The 23,469-nt window shown below is 38.0% G+C and overlaps 2 protein-coding genes across 3 annotated transcripts in view; one reads left to right on the top strand and one right to left on the bottom strand.

Annotated features, from left to right (window-relative positions):
* The window catches only part of ZBTB25 (zinc finger and BTB domain containing 25), a 24,536-nt gene extending 23,801 nt beyond the window's left edge, over nucleotides 1-735 (bottom strand). Inside the window, exon 1 of the mRNA XM_033108176.1 lies at nucleotides 616-735. The gene's annotated coding sequence lies outside the window, so the exon portion shown is untranslated. The remainder of the gene's footprint in view (nucleotides 1-615) is intronic.
* Nucleotides 707-23,469, top strand: ZBTB1 (zinc finger and BTB domain containing 1). Of its 2 annotated transcripts, XM_033108174.1 has the most exons (4): nucleotides 707-1,069; nucleotides 7,253-7,260; nucleotides 13,853-15,758; nucleotides 22,743-23,469. In XM_033108174.1, the coding sequence occupies exons 3-4, from the start codon at nucleotides 13,861-13,863 to the stop codon at nucleotides 22,777-22,779; spliced, it is 1,935 nt and encodes a 644-aa protein (XP_032964065.1). In that variant the 5' UTR covers nucleotides 707-1,069; nucleotides 7,253-7,260; nucleotides 13,853-13,860; the 3' UTR covers nucleotides 22,780-23,469. The 2 variants fall into 2 exon arrangements, with proteins under 2 accessions (XP_032964065.1, XP_032964063.1); XM_033108172.1 differs by lacking the exon at nucleotides 22,743-23,469 and having other exon boundaries at nucleotides 13,853-20,725.

Raw genomic sequence — 23,469 nt, 5'->3', positions numbered from 1 at the left:
GCGCCTGCCCTGGTGGCTAGGAGGGGGTCGGTTTGCGCTTGGGGCGCCTCCGCCACCGTTCCCAGTCGTGACTCTGTAGGCGGAAGCGTGGAGACGAACCTGAGCGTCACAGGCTCCACACACGTACACACACACACACACAAAACCGCGTGACCTGGGGACTTTCCCTGGTGTGTGCAAAAGCATGGGCACCTCCTCTGTTCGGGGATGGGGGTGGGGAAGGATGCGCCGCGTGTTCACGGGGAGAGGGGTGAGGGCGCAAGGCCAGGGAAGCTGAGCCGCGGGAGCCTGGGAGGGGAGGCTAGTTAGGTGGGGTGGGGCATGGCGGGGGAAGTGACTCAAGGCCGGAGGCCGACAGGCCCTTGGAAGGCGGGGTGGGGGAGCGCGGGGAATGGGCGACCCTGAACGGACTGGCCCCGCACGGGACAGGGTGAGAGTGCCGGCGCCCCCAGAACGCCGGGGACGTACCGCGAGGGAGGGCCCAGCTGCTGGGTCCTCCCGGGCAGGGGTCTGACATCTGGACGGAGTGGGAAAGCAGCATCCTGCCCTTGGGGAGTCGGGAGGAGCCCAGTCCCATCCAGCTGTGCAAACAGGAGGAGGAGGTCCCAAGCCTACCCTTGGGAGAGGAGCGAGAGGGGTGGTCAAGCCGCCGCCGCGCCGGCCCCCGCGGTGCGGGTTGCGCCAGCCTCCTCGGAGCCCGACGCAGAAACTTGTTGCAACAAACAGGCGACCGCGGGTGCCCCTAGCAGCCAGCGGCGGAGTGGGTGGGCGGGCGAGAGGGAGGGGAAGGCTGGCGGACGCCGCAGCGAACTGGTGGGCAGACCCGGAGTCGCCGCGTAAGCGGGGCCGGCTCAGTGCGGTGCGGCAGGCGCGGCTGTGCGGCAGCGGAAGTCCTTTGTTGCAGCACAGTCCCTGACAGAGCCAGAACCTCTCCGCGCAGCCCAGCCCGTGCGCCGCGCGTCGCCTCCACTGCAGTTCGCGGCCCCGTCGCCTCCGCCCGCCTTTCCCGTGTCCGATTTGCCTTAAACTCCCTAAAATCTCCGCAACCCTGGTTCCTGCTGCGGCCGGTGAGTATTTGCCAGTTGTGGGGCTATTTGCGCAACTTTGGCCCGCGCCGAAGGGCGGCGGGCCGCGCGGGCCTGGCGGAGTGCGGGGCCAGAGCGCCGCCGACCAGTGCGGGGAGCCGGAGCGCGGCGGACGCGCTGCGAGGACCCGGCGACGGGCGGCTGCTGGGCCCGCCTGCTCGATCCCGCCGCCCGCCGCCTCACAAGGTCCGGGACGTGCGGCCTCCCTGGGTCTGAGGCGAAGCTCCTGCGGAGACTAGTTCCCACATTAGTTACCGTCTTTTCCCTTTCTTTTTCTGCCCTTATTTTTTTGAGAGGGGGGGAAGGGAGAGGTGTAGACGGAAGGCGGGAGGACCCGGTTGATTGACGTGCCCAGAGCCCGCTTCTCTCAACTTACAGCTGCGGCTCCTCGGCGGGTGGGAGGGGAAGTGTCCCGGAGCCCGAGGCCGCAGACTTGGGCGCGCTCCGAGAGAGGAGGCGTAGGAGCCTTGCAGATTCTTGCCACGCTCCTTTCCCACCCCCTCTTGCCGGCACACACGCTTTTTGTTCAATTAAAAGTGGTAGGTCTCGGGTTTGGGAATTTTCAGGGGGAAAAGATCTTGTTTCCTGAGAAGAAAGTGCTTTTCGCTTCCAGTGGTGGTCGCTTTCCAGAAGTTCTGTTAGAGTTCCGTAAATGTGTTGGAGGTACTAGATCGGGAGTCGTTACCACTAAAGTATGTAGGCTTGAGTCTGAGCTCAGGCACCCTCCCATTCTACCTAAGCAACGCGTTACATGATCTGAAAGGTTGACATGACATTTTCCAGATTAGGAGCGTCAGGGAGATGTTGGTGAAAGTCCTTGATGTTTTCTGGGGACAGTGGGGGCATTTGTATATGTAATAATATTACTAAATCGAACTGCAGCGTGGTGGGTAGGCACAGATTCTCCACTAGCCTAAGTAGTTTTCCAAATAGTATGTATCACAGCAGGAAAACTATTCCAGGAACAATTTTCTCTTTGACACTCGAACCCAAGGAGTGGTCCCAGGCTTTTTTAGGAGACTTGGAATAGTTTCTTGAGCTGAAGTTCAAGGCATTCTGGAGCTTATTTGGTGACGGATGCAGTTCTCATGGTAAGTTCAAAGCAATCACCGTCTTTGAAACGGAGAAATGAGATTCTATGAAACTTTGTCAGTACAAATTAGATATGATGGAGAGAATTGGGATACAAAAAGATGAAGCTTGACTGAAGACTGGTCATCAGAACTTCAGAATTTTTCTTTTGAATCATTTGCTATATATCTGATAAAGTTTCAATAACTGGCTTTGGGAGCTAGATGGGGGTGGGACTTCCTCATCTTAAACAGAGAAAATTGAAGTATAATGGAGGTGAAATGATTTTCCAAAGATTAATAAAGACAATCTGCAGTAGAGCCTTCAGTTAACATATTCATTTTAAAAGCAGGTTTCTCCATTATGACCAAATACAGAATAACAGGTTGAGCAGTCTTTCCTGAAGCCTTTCTGTTCTTCCCATTCCAACATAGTAGCCAGTTTTGGGGAGGAGAGAGGGCCCATCACTGTTAAAGAAAAGAGAAACCATATTTAACAGGGCATAAACATAGTTTGAGCCACTTGCTCTTGACCTTGTGTTTTGATTTCGGTTTAACACTGCTAAGTTTTTGTACTTAGCACCATTTTCCGTCCTAATATGCAGGAGAAAAAAAGTGCCTGCTTTCAGGCCACTCCTCCAGCCAGGAAGAGTGTCAAGCATTTGCTATTAACCTTCTGGCCTAAAGAAGAGGAAACCATTTGGAATAAAAATGCAGAAAATTTTCCATAGATTTTTATTTTTAAGCTACAATCTGTTGTCTTTCAAAAAAAAAATGAGGTATGTTTGCAAAACATCTGCTTGAGAGGTCACTTTGGTCTCTACATAATGTTTTGTCCTGATATTTTCTTCTGGTGTTAATATCTCTTACAGTAAAATATTCAAATTACTTTGTTATTTATTCTTACATGAACCAAATTAAAAGTGAGTCATGTCTTTTTTCTCAAAATGGAAATACTTTATAAGATCCATGCTCTTTGTAAAAATTCAACCTATACTGAAGTACAGAAAATACTATAAAAATGAAAGTCATTCTGACTCCCACTCCCCAGAAATAATAACTGTTCACAGTAAATTCCTTGTTTAAAATGAGAGAAGGCAACATTTGATCATAACTGTGCTGCTGTGTCTGCCTCACCCTGCCTAGGAATGGCCTGTCAGATGATTCAGGGACTCCTGTTCTCTGTTCACTACTCAGGTTGGTGAAAATTGTCCAGGTAGAGTAAAAGGAAATATTTTGCATTGGGCTGATTTGAAATTCTATGATAAAGTAACACATGAAAGTTTAAATGTAACAGGGCTGCTATTTTAGGCCTTCCTTTAGGAAGTACTTAACTGTGCCTTGGTGTGCTAGTCCTAGTTTTCACACTTTTAATGTTAATGTTGATGTCCAGTTTATCATGGATTGATTTACACAGGCCAAACTCATTAAAACAAAACAATACCCTCACATTTGTAGAGAGTTTCATAATTTATAGTTGGGAAGGAGAAGGTACACTTACCATGAAGACCACTGCTAAGATATCTCTGTGCTGATGTGGGATGAGGGGTTCCTCTGAATCAATATCCAGAGGTAGCAGGCCACACATTGAGGAAAGAAGGGGATGAATGACTATGGTTTTTCAGATGTAGCACGGAAGGAGATGGTACATAATTAAGATAGATTTCTAAGTAATATTATGGCTTGTGTAGTAACTACAAGAGATCTTAGTGAAAGTGCAGAATCACTTATTAGCCTGGTGTGAGCTGTGAAGTAGTTGATGATGTTCTGAAAACAAAGCCCCCAAAAGAAGTGTAATCACAACATTGGTTATTTGCGGATGTTGGGGACATGCATGTTTTTTACACTACTCTGCTTTGAGTTTAAAGTCATTTTCAAAATAAAATTGGAAAATTAAAGACAGTTAAATCAACCGTATTTTCTGTTTGTTGCCTGTGTGAGATAACACATAATCCTTTTGAGATGAAGAGCTCCATTCCCACTTGAAATCTTTAGTATAAGGGGAGGGCTTGCTCTGATGGGCAGTGGGAGTCAGCAGATGGAAGAGATGGGGAAGGAGCCCGGCATTCTGCCTGCAATATGAGGCAATATGAGGATGGGGTGACTGGGAGGCTTAGAATGTTGCAAAGGGACACCACTAAATCATCATTGTCAGAAAGAGTGTTGTCTGGTTCATAAAAACTGAAACTTAGGGCTCTGAATCAAGATGAGCACTTATGTATCAACCACTGAACCTGTATCCTCATTCACAAAATAAGGATAAAAATACCTACCTCAGGATTGTGAGAATCAGTTGTATAATGCATAAGAAATTGCTTTGTAAATTTTTGGCCACTATATAAAAGTTGCCGTGATTGAAATAATGCAAAAAATTGATAAGCAAAATAAAACTTAACCGACTTCAACATTTATTCATTCAGAAACTGATCAGATATCAACCAAATATCAGGCAACTGTTAGAGGCTCACGGGACACAGTGATGACCAAGACAGTGCTCTGACCTCTAGCAGCTTACAGCAAAGCAGGGGGACAACGCACTTACAATCCCTGCTGGGAGTGTGGTGATAGATCCAGTGTCCCAGTTTGAATGATATATTATTTGTCACCCTATAGTTGTAGGTACGGGCTCTTTCGGAAGCACAGAAGAAGGTCAACTGCCTAGCCCTGGGATCAGAAAAAACTTCCGGAAGAAAGTGAGCTGGACCTTGAAAAGGGTCTAAGGAAATGTAATAGCATGTATGAAGGCATGAAGTCTTATGCTGTGTTAGGTGCTTTGGGATGAGGGATAATCTTAAATCTTAAATAGATTTAAGGCTTAGAAATGGAGTTAAGCTTCTTAGGATGAACATGCTTTTTATGACACTTGGTTTCATTTCATTGACTTTTAATTAGATAAAAGTATGAAGTTCTCAGGATTTTAGTTAGAATTAAACATAAAAAAAAAATCAGAGCTACAAAATTGGAAGCAATACAATTAAGAAATGTGTGGATCTGCTGAAAGAAAGGAACAGGGTAGTCCCTCCCATCATAGAGCTGCTTCACCAGTTACTCATTTAGCCACATTTACTGAATACATACTACGCTGCAGAGAAAGGAACAAGCCAAAGTCCTTGCCTCCAGGTTCCTCATGATCTAGAGGGGAGACCCACACATAGGAAATTACGGTAGCCAATTCTTACTTAGCACTTACTCCATGACAGTAATAAGTCTTAATGCTTGGAAGGATTACAGTCCTCATTCTCAGATGAGAGGATTGAGGCACAAATTGGTTAAGCAACCTACCCAGGGTCGCACCTAACAAGTGGCAGAGCCAGAATTTGAACCTAGGCAGTGTAGTCAGTTTGTGCTTTAACACCTACTTTATGTTGCTGTTCTGGTAATTAAAATACAGTGTAATAAGTGCAAAATAAGGAGATAATACACAGTGATATCAAAACCCAAAATAGTGGAAGAGGGAGGTGTTACAAGAAGGCTTTTTGGAGGAGGTGATAAACTGCTTATTAAATGATACGTGGGAGGTTCAGGTACAAGAACCAATGAGCATGACTAAAAATGGAGGTAAAATACATGAAGAAATGAGGGATTGGGGGGGAGGGGGAGGTACAAGCAGTTTTATGCTGCTTGAACATGAAGTTTGAAGCAGGAAGTAGCCAAACAAGACTAGATGGGTGGGCAGGAGGCCTTTGATGCCTTGCTAAGGAGTTTGTACTTTAGCCTGAGGATATGTGAAGGGAACAGCAGAGTTTAAGCAGGAGACAGATATGGTCTGATTTTTGTTCTTTATGAGTCGTCTGAGGGTGAAGGCTGGATTTGTTAAGGAGGGACTAGTTAAGGAGGCTCTTGTAGCAACTCATGAGTGATGATAGAGGCCTCAGGAGTGCAGGGGAAGTAGGGATGGAATAGAGGGGCAGATTTGAGAAATATTTAGTGAAAATATTGGCAAGACTTAATTATGAGGGGGGAGACCCAGGTGACTCCCAAGTAGCCTGGGTGATTGGTGCATGGCGGTGCCAACTAAGACAATACAGGTGGAGGAGCAGTTTTAGGTGGGTCCCAGACAAAGTCACAGAGTGAATACTTCTGGATAGATAGAAGTTCCACAAAATGAACTCTTAAGAATATGAATGCCACGTGCTTTTTAAAAAGGGACTTTCTGATGAAGCTGCTTTTTGCTGAGAAGCCTACTGTTCACACTGTGCCCTCTGGTGGTCAGAAAACGTCATGTTGCCTCCTTAGGATGAACAGATCAAAATGTAGACTGGTTGGATTAAATAATTTTCCTCCTCTACTCCTAGAGGGAGAAGAGTGTTCCAGAAGCCACTGTGTTCCTGTTGCTTTCTGTGTGGATAAATTCATTTCCTAGACCCATAATGCAGCTGAATTACAGAAACACCTCACTTATTCAGAAGTTTATTTGGTTGGCAAACTCAGCTATCCAGGTGCCCTTGCTGAAGCAAAAGACTTAGACTATTTGTTGCTTATCAACAATTCAAATAATTGAAACAAGTGCAGGAATTAAAATCTTATCTTACTCCTAGAACACTTCCCTAGGTCCTCACAGAAAATTATTTATGTAGATTGTCTCGATGAGTTTTTGTCTTCCTAACCCATAACAGATTGAAATGGTGGGCAGCAGGAGCTTAGCATACCTTTTAGAAGTGACAGCTGTTGGCTTGACAAGCAAGGAGACAGAAAAATACCGACCAACAAATCACAATCTTCAAAAGCATAACAGTCTCAGGCCATTTGGTAGGTGCAAACAACCTTTGGAAATTTGAACAGCTCTTACATTTCAGCAAAACATAATTGATGCAGAGGAGAAAGCAGCCAGCCAGGTGTGCTGTACTTAGGGGCTGCAGTTAGAATAGTAGGAAGAGCCCCAGACCAAGGTCCCACCTGTCAGCCTCTAAAATTAGATATGACCTTGAGCTTATCACTTAACCTCCTAGGGCGTCAGTTTGTTTTCTCATCTATAAGGCAGCGGGTTGAACTTGATCACTTTGTAAAATTGTATGAATTATGTTCATATTGATGACATTAATATTTAAGAAAAATTGTATTGTGCTTGGATTGAGAAGACTAAGAAATATTTGTCATCTCTAATTTGTACAAGAATCCTATGAGAAATGTGATTATCCGTATGTTATAGATGAGAAAAGCAGCAGGCTTACAGAGGTAAAGAAGTTTAGTGGTGTTCAGATCTATTGGTGTCTGCTTCCTAGGCTCTTATTTAGTACTTTCATTTAACAAGCATGCATTCAGTGCCAACCAGGGAACACAAAGGTCATCAGCCTCGTCCCTGTCCTTGAGAATTCATTTAGGCACTGCGGTACAATACCTCTGTTAGTGCTAATAATGTAAGTAATACTGTTAGGACTAACAGACAGCTACATTAGGGTTTTTAAAGATTTTAGAGTGTGAGCATAGGACTGAGCCCCCATTTGTAGCATTGTCTCTATGGGACTATACGTTTCAAGTTCCAAGTAATTATCTTAAAAATTAAGTTTTAGAATGTAACTTAATTATAATTTCAGAACTTCCTGTACTGAGTATCGAGCATACAGTCTAATAACCAGAATGCCTGCTCTAAAATGTGAATAAAATTTTCTAAACTTAATCATGTCTGTCATTTTAAGTGCCTTGAGGTAAAACCTTTTATCTTTAGGAGTCTGTATACAACTGGTTCTTCCTGGAAATTTCAAGGAGAAATCCCAAAGAATTTAATTAAGTTTAAATTTGGAAATTTGACTGTATACCCTGGAAAATGATATTCTAGGAAAGAATTTTTGCTGAGGTGACCTTATTTTTATAGGTGGCAAAATCATTAAGGCCATGATGTCAGCCTGAAGAGTCCTATTGCTTGTGTTCTAATCTCACCAAGTCGTCTGTAGCCTTAGGAAGGTTATATAACATCGTGTGCCTCTGTTTTCTAATCTGCAAAATTCGTCTTAAAATGCCTGCTTTGTAGGGTTTGTTATGAGTATTAGACAATAAAATGGTATACATATTTACATGCAGACATATGTGTATATATATAATACATATGATACACACACATTTACTTAGACTAGAACCTGGCACGTCTATGATAAGGCAAGTAAAACAATTCTACCTTGCCTCCGATTACATTTCCAAGCTTTTGTTTATGCTGCTGTGTACCTCTCCCCAATTACTTACACAGACACCTGTGCAGACTACCGAAATGCTTTTCCCTTTGCTTTCTATTTTTCTCTATCCTACTCATTCACCAGGGCTTCACTCAAATCCTACATCCTTCCTAAAGCCTACTGTTCTAGGATAATTCATGCTTTTTCTAAACTCTTGCTGAACATTATTCAGTATCATTTAGTATATAATTATTCTCAAATTGTTTCTTGGTGTAAAATTTAATCCCTCATATGTAATTAGCTCTATTATATACCATCCTTCTTCGCCTTCCACCTCAATGCAGTGTTAGCAATATTGTGGATGTTCAATACGTTCTGATACTCTGATTTATAAACATGAAAGAATCCTTTCATTACATTTCAGTCTTTCTTACAAAGCTAGTCTATAGCCCTCAAATTAAATCCATATACATACATTCAATCAGGTAAGACATAGAAATAGGCATAAGGAAATGAATGCATATGTTGAAATTTCTTTTGGGAGCCAGAGGTGATTGTTAGTAGTTCAGAGATTAGGCCACTGAATTGAGAGTCTGATGCTAGGCTCTGCTGCAGACTCACTGAGGCTGTGCAAATCGTCCCCAGGGGCCTCCGTGGTAATGCAAGTCTGTGACATAAATTAGAGGGTGATTATTTGCCTTACAGAAGGGGTCAACTCCAAACTGTCTTTTCGTTACTTCTTCATTCATTTTATATACTTATTTATAGACTCTTAAATTATCATTTGACTAAGGCTAAGGCAAAAGAAACTTCCAGCAAAATTGTTTTTTCCACTTTGAGAGATTTAGCAATGAAGGAAAAGTATTTTTTAAAGCTTACTATAACAGTGAGAAATTGACTGACATAGCTTACACGGTATAATTTAGAGATTATGTCTATTGGACAAGACTAGATGCACACATATAGATAAAACCACATTACAGATAGAATTCAGACCGGGTAGTCGCACTCATACAAGACCACCTGGCTAGTAAACCCTGTATTAGGGACACATGCACAGTCCTTGGTGAGTATTCCTGAGAAGGGCACACTGCATACTCGTAGTACCAGAGAACATGTAGTAACCACTGCACAGTGATTAGTACCCATTGGGGTGGTCAAGAGTCCTTGTACGTACTTGACTGCAGTTAACTGTACCTTTGATACAGTAACAGCCGTAGATCTTTGCTTTTCTATGAGATGAGAATGTTGGACTAGATTAGATCTCTCTATAAAAGCCTATGAATATCCAAATTTCTTAATATCCTTGGTGGCTGTTTTTCAATTTAAGATGAGCTGGCAAACATTTTCAAACTAAAATTTTAAAAATCCAGTGTCAAATTTTTGCATCACCTAACTCCTGTTCCTCCTGGAGCTGCACGTATACTGGGTGCTTAGCTGTAATAAACTTGTTCTACCAGTGATGCAGCTAATAACACAAACAAAAGCAGCCACCAATTTCAGTTATAAAAACAAGAACTGAAATATAAGCAGTCCTTTTATTTAAAACTGTTTACAAGCTTTACTGTGTAACAGTTTACTAAGTTTTTTTGGTAGCATTATTAAGAATATCAAAAACTTGAAAAGAGCGCACTTCTTTTGGAATTTAAGTGAAATTTATTGTTTATTTAATAAAAGTAACTGAAATATAAAATTTTAATGCAAAAATTATTCTCAAGAGAAAAGCTAAAAGTCTTACAGGAATTTAGATCCCTCCCCATGGGCTCCTTCCCTCCCGCCTCCTCCCTTTTTTTTGGTGTTGTTAAGCCTTCTTAAAGCTTTTCTGAAAGGTGTAACAAGAACAGTTACTGGTACTAATGTATGAATGATTGCTCTTAAAAGTCACTCTACCTAAAATTAGTTTTACTCAGAACTTGGACATTTGCATACTGACATTGATGAAACTACCGATCTGGGTCAGCCTGGAAGCCGTAGTTTTTGCATTAATTTTAGACACAGTACTTGTTCAGCTTGGAGCTCTCAGAGGGGCAGATGGAAATAGAGACATGTGGAGGCAGTGGGATTCATACCCGGTTTGTCTGACTCAGAGCCCTTGTTCTTTCCACCACAGCACGGTGCCTTTTTCCACAGAGGAGGCACTTTACTGAGTACATGTTGAATGAAGTCACTACTCTAGGAAAACGTCCAAATTCTCCATGATATATCCTTGAAATTACAGAATACCTGTCCTATTGCTGATTCTCAGTACTTCATACAGTGCCTGGCACACCAAAATACTCAATAAATATTTGTTGAATTAATAAGTATACATTAAAATGCTGTTGATGTTCTTATTTGTTGTAGTGTTTTGTTTATGTTAACACAGAATGTATGTATTTTCATTAATTTACTTGAATTGTCACAATAGCTACCGATGTGCTTGTCATATTGGTCTTCTTTGTAGTTGCATTAATTTTGGTTGCTGACCGTAAAACTGCTTTTCATTTTGATTAGAAGGCTCCTTGGAACCTTTAAGCTCTTCATGTCATTATTTCAAGCATGAGATAATGTAAAATTAGAAAGTTTTTATAGGTTTACTGTTGGCTTTCATACTGTTGGAATCCTATCTGGAAGGAAACTTTAAGGTTATCTAGTTAAACGTACCTCCTGATACTTATACATAAGCATCACCACTACACAGGTGCCACTGTTGCTTCCATTACTTATCACATGCCAAGTACTGTACCTTGTACACATTGCTTCTGTGAGTTCTCATGTTTGGTGTATCATTTGTTATTATTGTCATGTTTCGTGTATCATTTGTTATAGGGAATCTTGGAGTCAGTGAGGATGAAGAAGTTACCCAAGGTGGCAAAGCTGAATTGGAACTCAGATCCAAAGCCTGTGCTCCTTTCCCTGTACAGACTGTCCTCAACAATACAATGTCCCTGCATCCGCACAGGCATTCACTAGCCTCTGAATGAGTTTGTTCCATTTTAAACAACTCTTTCTCTACTAGAAAAAAATTTTTTGAGAGATTATTCCTCTTCCTCTTTCTCTTTGATTTATTATTTATTAAAGCCTACAAAATGCTTATAGACCTAGAAATCTCATCCTACATAAAATAGGCTTGGGGATCAACATTTTTTTTTTTTTAATTTATTGGGGTGACAATTGTTAGTAAAATTACATAGATTTCAGGTGTGCAATTCTGTATCACATCATCTATAAATTACATTGTGTGTTCACCACCCAGAGTCAGTTCTCCTTCCATCACCATATGGGGATCAACATTTTTGTGTGTGTGTGTATGTATGTATGTGTGTGGGGGGATTGGGTTGGGTTTTTTTCATTTTTTTTAACCTTCGAATAAGGTTTTGTTGTCATTTGGATTTGTTTTATATAATGATAATTGTTACATAATTTTGTGTCCTGTGTGTATTTACTTGACTTTCTATCCTAAAAACTTTTCTCATTTTCTTCTACAGTCTTCATTTATAAATATAGTTTTTAAAGACCACAAGACAGTGAATTTTAGGGTATGGATTTACCTTGGTTTACTTACAAGTCCCTTTTACCAGGCATTTCCATTTGTAAATAACACGTTGATGAATATCTTTGTACATATATTGCATTTTGTATGTAGGAACATACCGAACGTGATTCCTTACAGTTTTGGCACAGAGAGATCTGAGTTACAGAAGGTTGGAATATTGCACCTACTTGAAATACTTGATCTAGAAAAGGCACAGTGGTAGCAATTTTTAAGGAGCCACTTTCATTTTCAGCAGTACTATTTCACACGCATCCCTGGCTCTGGAACTCTGTCTTGAGGCAGGAAAAAGGAGGCAGGATGAGTCTTTTGGAAGTAGGGAAAAGGGGTGTGCGATCCACATGTGATCTGTGACGAACAGATAGAAAGCAGGTGGAAGTAAATTTAGATACTCTCTTAATTACTACTTCAGGGATCAAAGGGTTTAGGGATTGAAGAGTGAACAATTTATTTCTCTGAACAGCTTGTTAAATGTTCTTTTTATGTTCAGTCAAATTGCGTAGGAACTTGTTTTTCAGTAGAAAATAGATGCTGAAGTTTTATGTATACAGATTAAAAATTGAGGCTAAAATTGGATCTTATTTTAGATTTGTATTAGATAGGACTTCTAGTACTTTTAATATTTTCCTCTCCTTTTTTCTTTATCCAAAGTCAACTACCTACATTAAAAATACTTATAGTGTCTACCATATGTTGTTAAATGAAGAAAACTAGTTGCAAAAAGGAATATATAGTACAATACCATTTAGATTTAAAAATCAAAAAACAACAAAAGCAAAATTATGTGCCTGGCACATAGTAGGTGCTCAGTATCTGTTGACTATGTATGTATCCATAGAAACTGATCTGAAGATATACAATCCAGTGTTTGGAGAGGTTACCTCTGGGAAGAGGTATGCAGCCTAATATTTTGCAATGAGCATGTGTTACTTTTGTATGCTTTTTTTTTGTATACTTTTTTAAACAATAAAAAAAATGAAGAAAAATTTACAGTCTACGAATAGATACCTCCTTCCCAAATAGATCCCACTGCTTCTTTGTACCCTAAAGTGCATGCCAAGCAATAAAAGACAGATATCCTAAATAGTTGCTTCTCCAATAATTAAAAAAAAAGAGAGAGAAAAGCATTGGTCAAGCCTATTTGCTTAGTGCTATTTGCATGTAATCTGATAAGATTTTTTTAAATAGAATTTTTCTAAGGAAATTTTCAAACATACAAAAATAGAATTATATCTGTCTCCCAGCTTTAGTAGTTAACATATAGCCAATGTTATATCACCCAATGCACTGTATTATTTTCAAGCATATCTTACATATATCATTTCATCCATAAATATGTCAGTATGTATATATAAAAGGACTCTTATTTAACAAAACCAAAATACCGTCATCACTTTTAAAAATTAGCAATAATTCCTTTATGTCAATCATCTAAGAAGTTTTTAATATTTTGCAATTTAGTTACTACATTTCAATTTAAGTTGCTTTTTTATTTATTTTCATTGTTGTATCCTTCAAGTAATTTTTTTAAAATTTTTATTGGGGAATATTGGGGGACAGTGTGTTTTTCCAGGACCCATCTGCTTCAAGTCAAGTCGTTGTCGTCAATCTAGTTGTGGAGGGTGCAGCTCACTGGCCCATGTGGGAATCGAACTGGTGACCTGGGTCTTATGAGCCCCGTGCTCTAACCAACTGAGCCAACCGGCCGTCCTCAAGCACTTTTAAACTAGTGTCTTCTTTCCTTTCAAATTTTGCATACATTTCTCCCCCTAGAGTTGTAATGAAACCCACGTGATGGGTGTTGGTTGTGATACCTTTGCTTCCATTTCTTCAAATGAAAATGAGAAGCTTGAATAAATGGCTGAGTATCTTCATCTCCAAATTTAAAAAATTATTCAGGTATATATTACTGAATTTTGCTACATTAGAATGGAAAGCTATTCATACATTGATTGTAATAGCAGAGTCACACAAGTCACGAATCATGATCAAAATTATTCTTTCAGGTACTCTTCTGATGTTTTCTGACTTCAATATTTTTGTTTTACATAGGTCTCTAATAGAAGATGGCAAAGCCCAGCCACAGCAGCTACGTCCTTCAGCAGCTAAACAACCAAAGGGAATGGGGTTTTCTCTGTGACTGTTGTATTGCAATTGATGACATTTACTTTCAAGCACACAAAGCAGTTCTAGCTGCTTGTAGCTCCTATTTTAGAATGTTTTTCATGAACCATCAGCATAGTACTGCACAACTGAATCTCAGCAACATGAAAATCAGTGCCGAGTGTTTTGATCTCATTTTGCAGTTTATGTATTTGGGAAAAATTATGACAGCTCCCTCCAGTTTTGAGCAGTTTAAAGTGGCAATGAACTACCTGCAGCTGTACAATGTTCCCGACTGCTTAGAAGATATACAGGATGCAGATTGTTCTAGTTCAAAATGTTCCTCTTCTGCTTCTAGCAAACACAACAGCAAAATGATATTCGGAGTAAGAATGTATGAAGACACTGTGGCTAGAAATGGCAGTGAAGCCAATAGGTGGTGTGCAGAGCCAAGTTCAACAGTAAATACACCACATAATAGAGAGCCTGATGAAGAGTCCTTACAATTAGGTAATTTTCCTGAACCACTATTTGATGTATGTAAAAAAAGTTCTGTGTCCAAATTATCTACTCCAAAAGAACGTGTGTCACGCCGCTTTGGACGGAGTTTTACCTGTGACAGTTGTGGATTTGGCTTTAGCTGTGAGAAATTACTAGATGAGCATGTGCTAACCTGTACTAACAGACATTCATACCAAAACACGAGAGCCTACCACAGAATAGTAGATGTTAGAGATGGAAAAGAAAGTAATATCAAAGCTGAATTTGGTGAAAAGGATTCTTCTAAAACATTTTCTGCACAGACAGACAAATACAGAGGAGACCCAAGCCAGGCTGCTGACGATTCGACTTCAACCACTGGAAGCAGAAAGAGTAGCACAGTGGAGTCTGAACTAGCCGGCGAAGAGAAAAGCAGAGCTGCTGAGAGGAAGAGAATCATCATCAAGATGGAGCCAGAAGATATCCCTACAGATGAACTGAAAGACTTTAACATTATTAAAGTTACTGATAAAGATTGTAATGAATCCACTGACAACGATGAATTAGAAGATGAACCTGAAGAGCCATTTTATAGATATTATGTTGAAGAAGATGTCAGTATTAAAAAAAGTGGTAGGAAAACTCTAAAACCTCGGATGTCAATAAATGCTGATGAAAGAGGTGGTTTAGAAAATATGAGGCCCCCCAACAACGGCAGTCCAGTGCAAGAGGACACTGAAAATGCATCTTGTGAGCTATGTGGACTCACAATAACTGAGGAGGACCTGTCATCACATTACTTAGCCAAACACATTGAAAATATCTGTGCATGTGGTAAATGTGGACAAATACTTGTTAAGGGTAGACAACTTCAGGATCATGCTCAAAGATGTGGAGAACCCCAAGATCTGACAATGAATGGGTTAGGAAATACTGAGGAGAAAATGGACATGGAAGAGAATCCAGATGAGCAGTCTGAAATCAGAGATATGTTTGTTGAGATGTTGGATGATTTTAGGGACAATCATTTCCAGATAAATAGTATCCAAAAAAAGCAGTTATTTAAACATTCTGCCTGTCCTTTTCGGTGTCCTAATTGTGGCCAACGTTTTGAAACTGAAAATCTAGTGGTTGAACATATGTCGAGCTGCCTAGACCAAGATATGTTTAAGAGTGCCATCCTGGAAGAAAATGAAAGAGATCACAGGCGAAAGCATTTTTGTAATCTGTGTGGGAAAGGATTTTATCAGCGGTGTCACCTAAGAGAACACTATACTGTTCATACTAAGGAAAAACAGTTTGTTTGTCAGACGTGTGGAAAGCAGTTTTTAAGAGAACGTCAATTGCGACTACACAATGACATGCACAAAGGCATGGCCAGGTATGTCTGTTCCATTTGTGATCAAGGAAACTTCCGAAAACATGACCATGTACGGCATATGATTTCTCATTTATCTGCTGGTGAGACTATATGCCAGGTCTGCTTTCAGATATTCCCAAATAATGAACAGTTGGAACAGCACATGGATGTTCACCTGTATACATGTGGAATATGTGGAGCAAAATTTAATTTGAGGAAAGATATGAGATCACATTATAATGCCAAGCATTTGAAAAGAACATAAGTGATTTTCTACTGTGCTAATGTTTAGTTGATAGTAGACAAAACACCAAAGCAAAGGATATGAGCTATTTAGAAATTGATTTTCTAAGATGAATTGTTGGAAAAAAGTTTCAAGACCCTTTTACCTTAAATATTTTTGTTTAGGATTTTAAGTATCTATGGTTTAGGTGTTATTAAATGTTTTATCATTTTTGTTTTTTTTAATAGAATTCTTTGTTTTTAGTTTGTTTTAGATACGGTTAAAGTTACTTTTAAATGTAGACTATAAGTGGTTTTTTCCCTTCAATGACTATTAAACTTTAGATTTTTTTAACAATAAGGTGATGACTTCACTATTTCTATGTGTTGTTTTTTTTAAGGTTATCCTGTGAAATTTTAAATCCAACATCATTGGCCAGTCCTGTTTAAATTTTTAAAAAACGATTGTTTTTGAGTAATTAGTTATTTGAAACGATCCCTTTAACTTTTAGCTTTTATTTTTGTAAGTTGAACGGTGATTTAGCCACTGTTTATTCCCCCTTCTTACCAGTGAAATTCATATTCTTATTAGGCAGGTTAGGTGCACTGAATCTAACCTTGAAAGTTGACATGGGCTCAAACTTGGCCTAAAAAGATTGGTGGAACTAAAGAAATTCCTATAAATTAATATTTTCCTATAATTGATAAAATGTTATCATTTAATAATCACATTTAAAACTTATATTAAGTATAAAACCCAATGACTTTACCTCACCTGAGAAATTAGCGGGGACAAGTCATTTTGTTTTGTGATATTAAATTTAACTATGATAGTTAATTAAAAAGACGTATCTTGTATTCCTTTAAAATAATTTAAAATATTCTGATTCTAAAGTGTGTTAATCAATTATTTTTGTTTATAAATAGACTTTAATAGTTCTCTAAGAATATGACAACTAAAGAAAAATGATTTTTCTTTCACCTTTAAAATTACATACTTTTGGAACTTTGAGATTTGAGAAAGCTGACATGTATATTGATAAAGCTAATAAAATAAAGAAATCAATTACAAATCTGGTTGTTCTATAAAAGTAGAGTGTGCAAAAAAAATGTCTTGTGTTTTATACTATCTAAGATTGGAGAAAATGTGTTGTGGCAAATTGCAGTTTATCACCATGCTTTATTATTATTTTTTCTGTAAAGGACTACAAAATTTGAGGACTATAAAATAATCACAGAGCATATAAATGAAAATAGTTTATCACTTTTTAGTTATAGTACTAGTATTGTTAATTGTTGCTGAAATAGGGTCTACACGAATTACATGTGAATTAAAACACTTGCAAAACTGACCCACTAATAAACACAACTATTGAATAGAATGCCTTTTAATGTGAATTACTTGCATTGTAATACCCTTCTCATAATGAAAGGGATATTAAATAACTCCTATATTTAAAAGTATAATTTTGTGATTATGAACAGTAATTTAACAGCATTGCTTTTTTTCATCAGATTTTTGAGATACACAAGTCATATTTTTGTATACAACTTGCATAAAAGAACAAGTTGCCAAGAGAATTGAGAGATCTATTGAGTAGCACAGATTTACTTGAAAGTATTACAGTACAGTGTGAGCTCAGAGATTTGTGGGAAGATATTGAAGTGTTAAGAATAGGAATGGTATAGGAGCCATGCAGTATTAAAATAATGGGAAGTAAAGATGGGGGAAATACACAAAAAGATAAACAAGAAATGAGGAATTTTTTTAAAAAGCCACATAATAGGAAAAGTGATTCATCTTAGTCCTAGATACAATAGTTTAAGTAAATAATTAAATCTGAAATGCAACTTAAAATGAAATATGGTATATGCATTACTGGCAGGACCCTAAGAAAAGTTCTCTAACCCAGAGACCATCAGAGAATAGTATATAGAGAGAAGATAAACAAAATTTCCAAACTATTTCTATAGTATCTTAATAAACAACATTTTCTTTGGGACCACTGTTTTACTTGACCCTCATCAAAATATCTTGCATTGGCTTTCCCACCATTAAAGAGCAGGGTTCTTTCTACGGTAAATATTACCAGTACTACTAATCCATGTCCTAATGGATTGTCTATTCCATTAGGAAAAGGGGGTTTAACTTAGTGTTTTGACATGTATTAACAGCCAACAATTAGCAAGCAAATATGAAAACATTAAACATAATCTCTAATTTTACATAACTGAGAATGTTCAGTTTCACCAAGCCACACCTCAACAATGTTTTCTCCCAGTTTCATGTTACACAGGACACACCTTGTGTTCTGGAACCGGCTACAGGGCAGCACAGCCTTCTTTATAATGTAGTTTTCCTTGTTAAGGCAGAGTTCATGTAAAAACTACTTGCCTTTTAAAAGTAGGAGGAATGAAAATACTCAACACCTCTCTCCAACCTAGTTTCCTCTCATTTTTTCCCTTTCCTGGGGTGGAACAGCAGAGCTGACTCCTTACTATTATTGCTTCTTGCCCTCCAGTGCTGTGAAGACAGTGAATCAAGGCTGTGGAAGCTGCGTGCTCCCCCTGCCTTTATAATTTGAGTGATTGGTCTTCAAATCTAAAAATGAAAGGAAAATCTAGATAATGTGGGATCTTGTTTTCTCTTTCTGTCTGACAAACACTGTCTTGCTTAAAAGGCCTTTTGTTCTCTAGCAAGAAATTCTGGAGGAATGGAGTCAGCGCCTAACAAAGCTTGCCACCAATTACAGTGCAATTCAGTTGTTTATAATTCTTTAATAAACAGGACTAAGAATGTCAGAGATTAATAAAGCACGACCAAGTGGCAGTGGATTAGGACTCAGAAATTTGTCTTAATCTCTCCCATATTTTAAAAGTGAAATATTCAGAGAAATGACTCACAGTAGTACATGAATAATGTTTAATGTGTAAAGTTTGAGTACAGACAAAAATTAGAGTAAGGATTCCAGGCACTAGTTATAAAATAAAGTAAGGACAGTTTGCTAAGGCAGAGCACCAATTAAAAGGAAAAATTATAGACGGATGTAAAAAATAATATTTAAGTGTAGTTGAGGAAAAAAGATGAACAAGATATAAAAGTTGAGTAAAAAAGAAACATTTGAAATTTTCTAGGTGAGATGAATAGAGATTGAAGTAATTTGATAGGTTAAAATAATTTGATGATTACAGTAATTCCATTAGAGCTATAGAATGCCTAATGAAACAATTGTTATGAACATGCCAAGGATATGCCTAAATACTTGAGATAATATACTGACTTATATTCTAAAAAGTGGGAAGAGAGGCTGGTGGTGGTTGGCAACTTTCTCCCTGGCTAAAACAATACTTGTTTATATCACTTGTTAAGGAATTTCTGTATTTAATAGATCTCTGGAAAATCCCTCAAAGAACCAGTGTAACAGTTAAACAAAAACCTGTCATTATTGTTAACAAAAAGCTAAGTCAGTACCAACTAAAAGAACCCTGAATGTGGATGCACACACGTAGTTGAGAATAAAGAAATTGGTACTTTTTTCTTAATTTAAAATGGGTTTTATGAATTAAAAAAATTTGTTTGCCATTCATCTACTTTGATCATTTCCTCATCTTTCCTCACCACCCTCACCTCCTGTGTAACAGATGCTTCTCAGTGATAACTTAGTGCTCTGCAGACACCCTAGCATTAGCACTGCTAGGGATTCTAAGATGCTGATAAAGCTCTGTGGGAACATATCCTTGTGGAATGTCTCCCATCTCCTTAGTACCTGAGGTGCAGTAACCTGGGGTGACAGGATGAATGCCAGGGAGCTGAAGCAAGCAGAGTTAGCTTTGGTGTTAAGAACTTGATGCTGCAGGCCAAATTTGGAAACCCCATGATCTGTTCATCCTAGGGCTCTTCCCTCAGTAATGCCAGCATCCATTTAGTTAGCACTTTCTACTCTGCTAAATGCTTTACACATGTCATTTTAATTAATCCTTACAGCCTTATGAGGTAAGAATCATTCTCATTTTCCAGACGGGACTGAGGTTCAGAGAGGCTGAATATTATTTCCTGAGGTCACACAGAACCTAAATACTAGAGCTGGAATTTGAACCTAGACCTGAGTTCTACATTCCTGTACTTAAACATAGCTACATATTCCACCCACCAGAAGTATAATGCAAAGAAGGGCCTTTTCAGCCTAGGAACACGTGATAAAGCTACTATGATGAGACTCTGCTCCTTGTTCATCACCCGTCATCTGCTGTGCCTGGTAAGGTAGCTGGTAATAGTGGATACCTAATGAACATGTTGAATAATGTGAAAATGTATCAGTCAAAAACAAAACTTTTTGAATGGATCATTTAGAATGATGTTTTAGAAATAAAGACTAATTACTGATATGTTTTCATTTTCCTTTATTTAAACTAAAAACATTTAGTGGTATTGTCAGCCATTTTGAGGGCCCATGGTAGGTGCTCAATTAAAAATTTGAATTCAATTTCCGTATTTCTACCTCGGAACTTTTTCCCCTCTGTTTTCCCTATTCCCAACCTTTGTTTTAATCTCTCCCACCAATCACCATTTCCTTTTACTGGTTATCACACTGAAGAGTTAAAAAACTCAAATCATTTGAAATGTTTCCAAGAAAAATTAGGACCCAGAATAACCAGTTTCCTCTTTTTGCCTTAACAGATGATGTGTACAAGAAATTCTTCATTTCTTTGGCTAAAAAAAACAAAACAAAACCCTAATTACCATATTGTGATTGATTTGATTAAAGTTAATAGAGCAATCAAAAAGTTTGCCTAAAAACAAAAGTTGGTTTTTCTAGCAATTTTATAATTCAATTTACCAATAATACCTACTTTCTAGTGTATTTCTAGTGTAACTTAAAAAGTCTTAACTCGTAAAAGAAATGAAAGATAATTTCAGGAAATAATACCCTATATATCAACCCTAACCTAGCAGCAAACTTGAAACAAGTGAACAGTTATTTAATGGTTTAAGTGAAACAGTCCTCTCCCAATCAAATCTTATTGTAACATTATGCATCTAGTCCCTGATTTCTACAGCCTGTACAATAGGTTTTGCTACTATTCTGTTTAATCTACTACTTTAATGATCTATCTGCCAAATGTTATTTTTAAGTTAGACTAGAAGAATAAGATGGTGAAGATTCCATGGGTAATGGCTACATAATCATTTAGGTGGCCCTCTTTCATGGCCTGTCAAACACAAGAATGTGTTGTTCGGTAACATGGGCAGAGTCTCATATAAAACCAGATGAAATTTAGCTACTTAGAAATTTATATGCTCTTAAGAGGCAAAAATGCAAGGATTTAAAATATTTGTGTCTGTATTGGTAAATATAAATATTAACTAAATGACAATAGTAGCTTATGAATTCATGCTAATTTTGAACCAATTCAATACCACACACATATTTATATACACATGCTTAGTTGACTTTAGCAATTAGAAGTTTAAGTCCTATTTGAGTTGTTCCTTTATTCAGAGAACCAAATTATTGAGGTCCATTAGTGACAGAATTGTTCATCCTTTCTGTCAAAATCCATCATAGATCACTAGGCAGCTGGAAGCCATTATAATTTCTCATTATATTACTCATTTTCTGACAAAAAAGATGGTGTGAAGATTATAATTCAGTATTTGGCTCTGAATTGAATGTATCAATGTACTAATCACCATTGTAATAAAAAATCAGGAAACTGTAGGGTCAAAGGATGACAAGAAATGTAAAGGACATGATTTCAATTCAGAGTCAGGAATATTAATAATTGTATGAGAAAATTTTGGTAACTCTTTATCCTTACCTATTTGAGAAAGGAATAGAGTTAGATAGGCAACCTATGAAGCTCCCAGGTAAACTATTTAAAAAGTTACTATGTTGTTTTTATTCTACTTTAAAGCAATTGCTTATACCTATCAGAAACAGCAGAATCATTTTTAGGTGAGAGAAATAATTCTAAGCATAGATTATGAAAGTCCTCTTTCAAATGCTTATATGTTCTCGGATGTGAGGAAATGTATTTTAAGAGACAATCTCTTTTTAAGGCAAAGTGGCGCTGCAAAAAATATAATTCTACCCAGAATTAAGGCAAAGCATTGCTGCAAAAAATATAATTCTACCCAGAATCACTGGGACAGGTTAGGAGAGTTATGAACTGAGGAATTTGAAGGAAAACTCCTCCTCTTCCTCCTGTGTGTGTGTGTGTGTGTGTGTGTGTGTGTGTGTGTGTACTTTATTTTCATTCACAGAGTGTATACAACTCTTAATATTTGAAGAAAACAATGTTAACTTGATGGCCTGAAGCACTCAGTAAAAACATGAACTTGTAAATTTGTTAGATCTATGTTTCAACCAGATTTATCATTAGTAAGTTTAAAGTACATTGTAAAAAAAAAAAAATTTTTTTTTCTTAACTGCTTCCCTTCTCCCTACTTTGGTCTACCAGGCTTATCTATCTTTATGTTACATATTTATGTGTCCTACCCATTCTAGCTTAGATCATGCAAGGAAAAAAGTGCCCTTATAGTTGAAGAATTATATTAGGAATAAGAACACCTTATATTTGAAGGGTACAATGAGTTACATTGGGGAAGAAATTAAGGAAATTTAAGTTCTAAGAACTAAGCTTTTGTTTCCATTCTTTGTTCTATTAACAGTGTGGTGGCCTGATGCCAAAAGCCATGAAATTCTGACCTAAGAATTATGTTGTGTCTTGTAGAACTTATAATATTATTTTTCTTGAGTTTTGTCTTTTTCTGTGTGGCAGTGGTGAAATAGGGCCTTCTAAACCTCTGGAGAAGTGAGATCTGAATTTGGAGAGGACAAAGGGAAGAATCAATCTTCAACAGATAATCTTTAAATCCAGACCCAGGAATATCAGATCTGAAGTGACATCATCTTTTCTGTCTTCCTGACAAACCTCATCAACCCCAAAAGTTCCAGTTGCAAGGATCCAAGAAAACTCAGTAAAGATCACTTTGAAATCACTTTGTTGTGACAAAATTGATTCATGGTAACTCTTCCAGTATTTGTGGAAAATCTGCTACAGAAAAGTAACTAGAATATTCATATGACATCAGTGGTTAAAGTACACTAAAATGAAACTTTATATGCTAATTATCTTCAAGGGTTCCTTCTAAAATAAAAGGGTTTGCTAGGCTACTATAAATATATTATAAATAGAGATAATCACATATCTGTGTAAACATATAATTCTAAACTTAAAATAATCTGAATTAGAATGTACATATTATGAAATGTATCTAGACAATTTTTTAAATTACACCCAAAAATATGTGGAATATAAACTAAAAATGTGGGTACAGAGAAAAAAAATTAAGACCAATATTTTAACAAGAAAAGATAATCTAGTTATTACCAGTAATGTAACATTTGCCCTTTTTTTTTTTAATTAAAGTTTACTGGAGTGACAATTGTTATTAAAGTTACATAAGTTTCAGGTGTACAATTCTGTGATACATCATCATATATCA

Source organism: Rhinolophus ferrumequinum, chromosome 6 (assembly GCF_004115265.2).
Source record: "Rhinolophus ferrumequinum isolate MPI-CBG mRhiFer1 chromosome 6, mRhiFer1_v1.p, whole genome shotgun sequence".
Lineage (NCBI taxonomy): Eukaryota > Metazoa > Chordata > Mammalia > Chiroptera > Rhinolophidae > Rhinolophus > Rhinolophus ferrumequinum.
The sequence above is the reverse complement of the archived record's forward strand: the minus strand, read 5'-3'. Positions and strand labels throughout refer to the sequence as shown.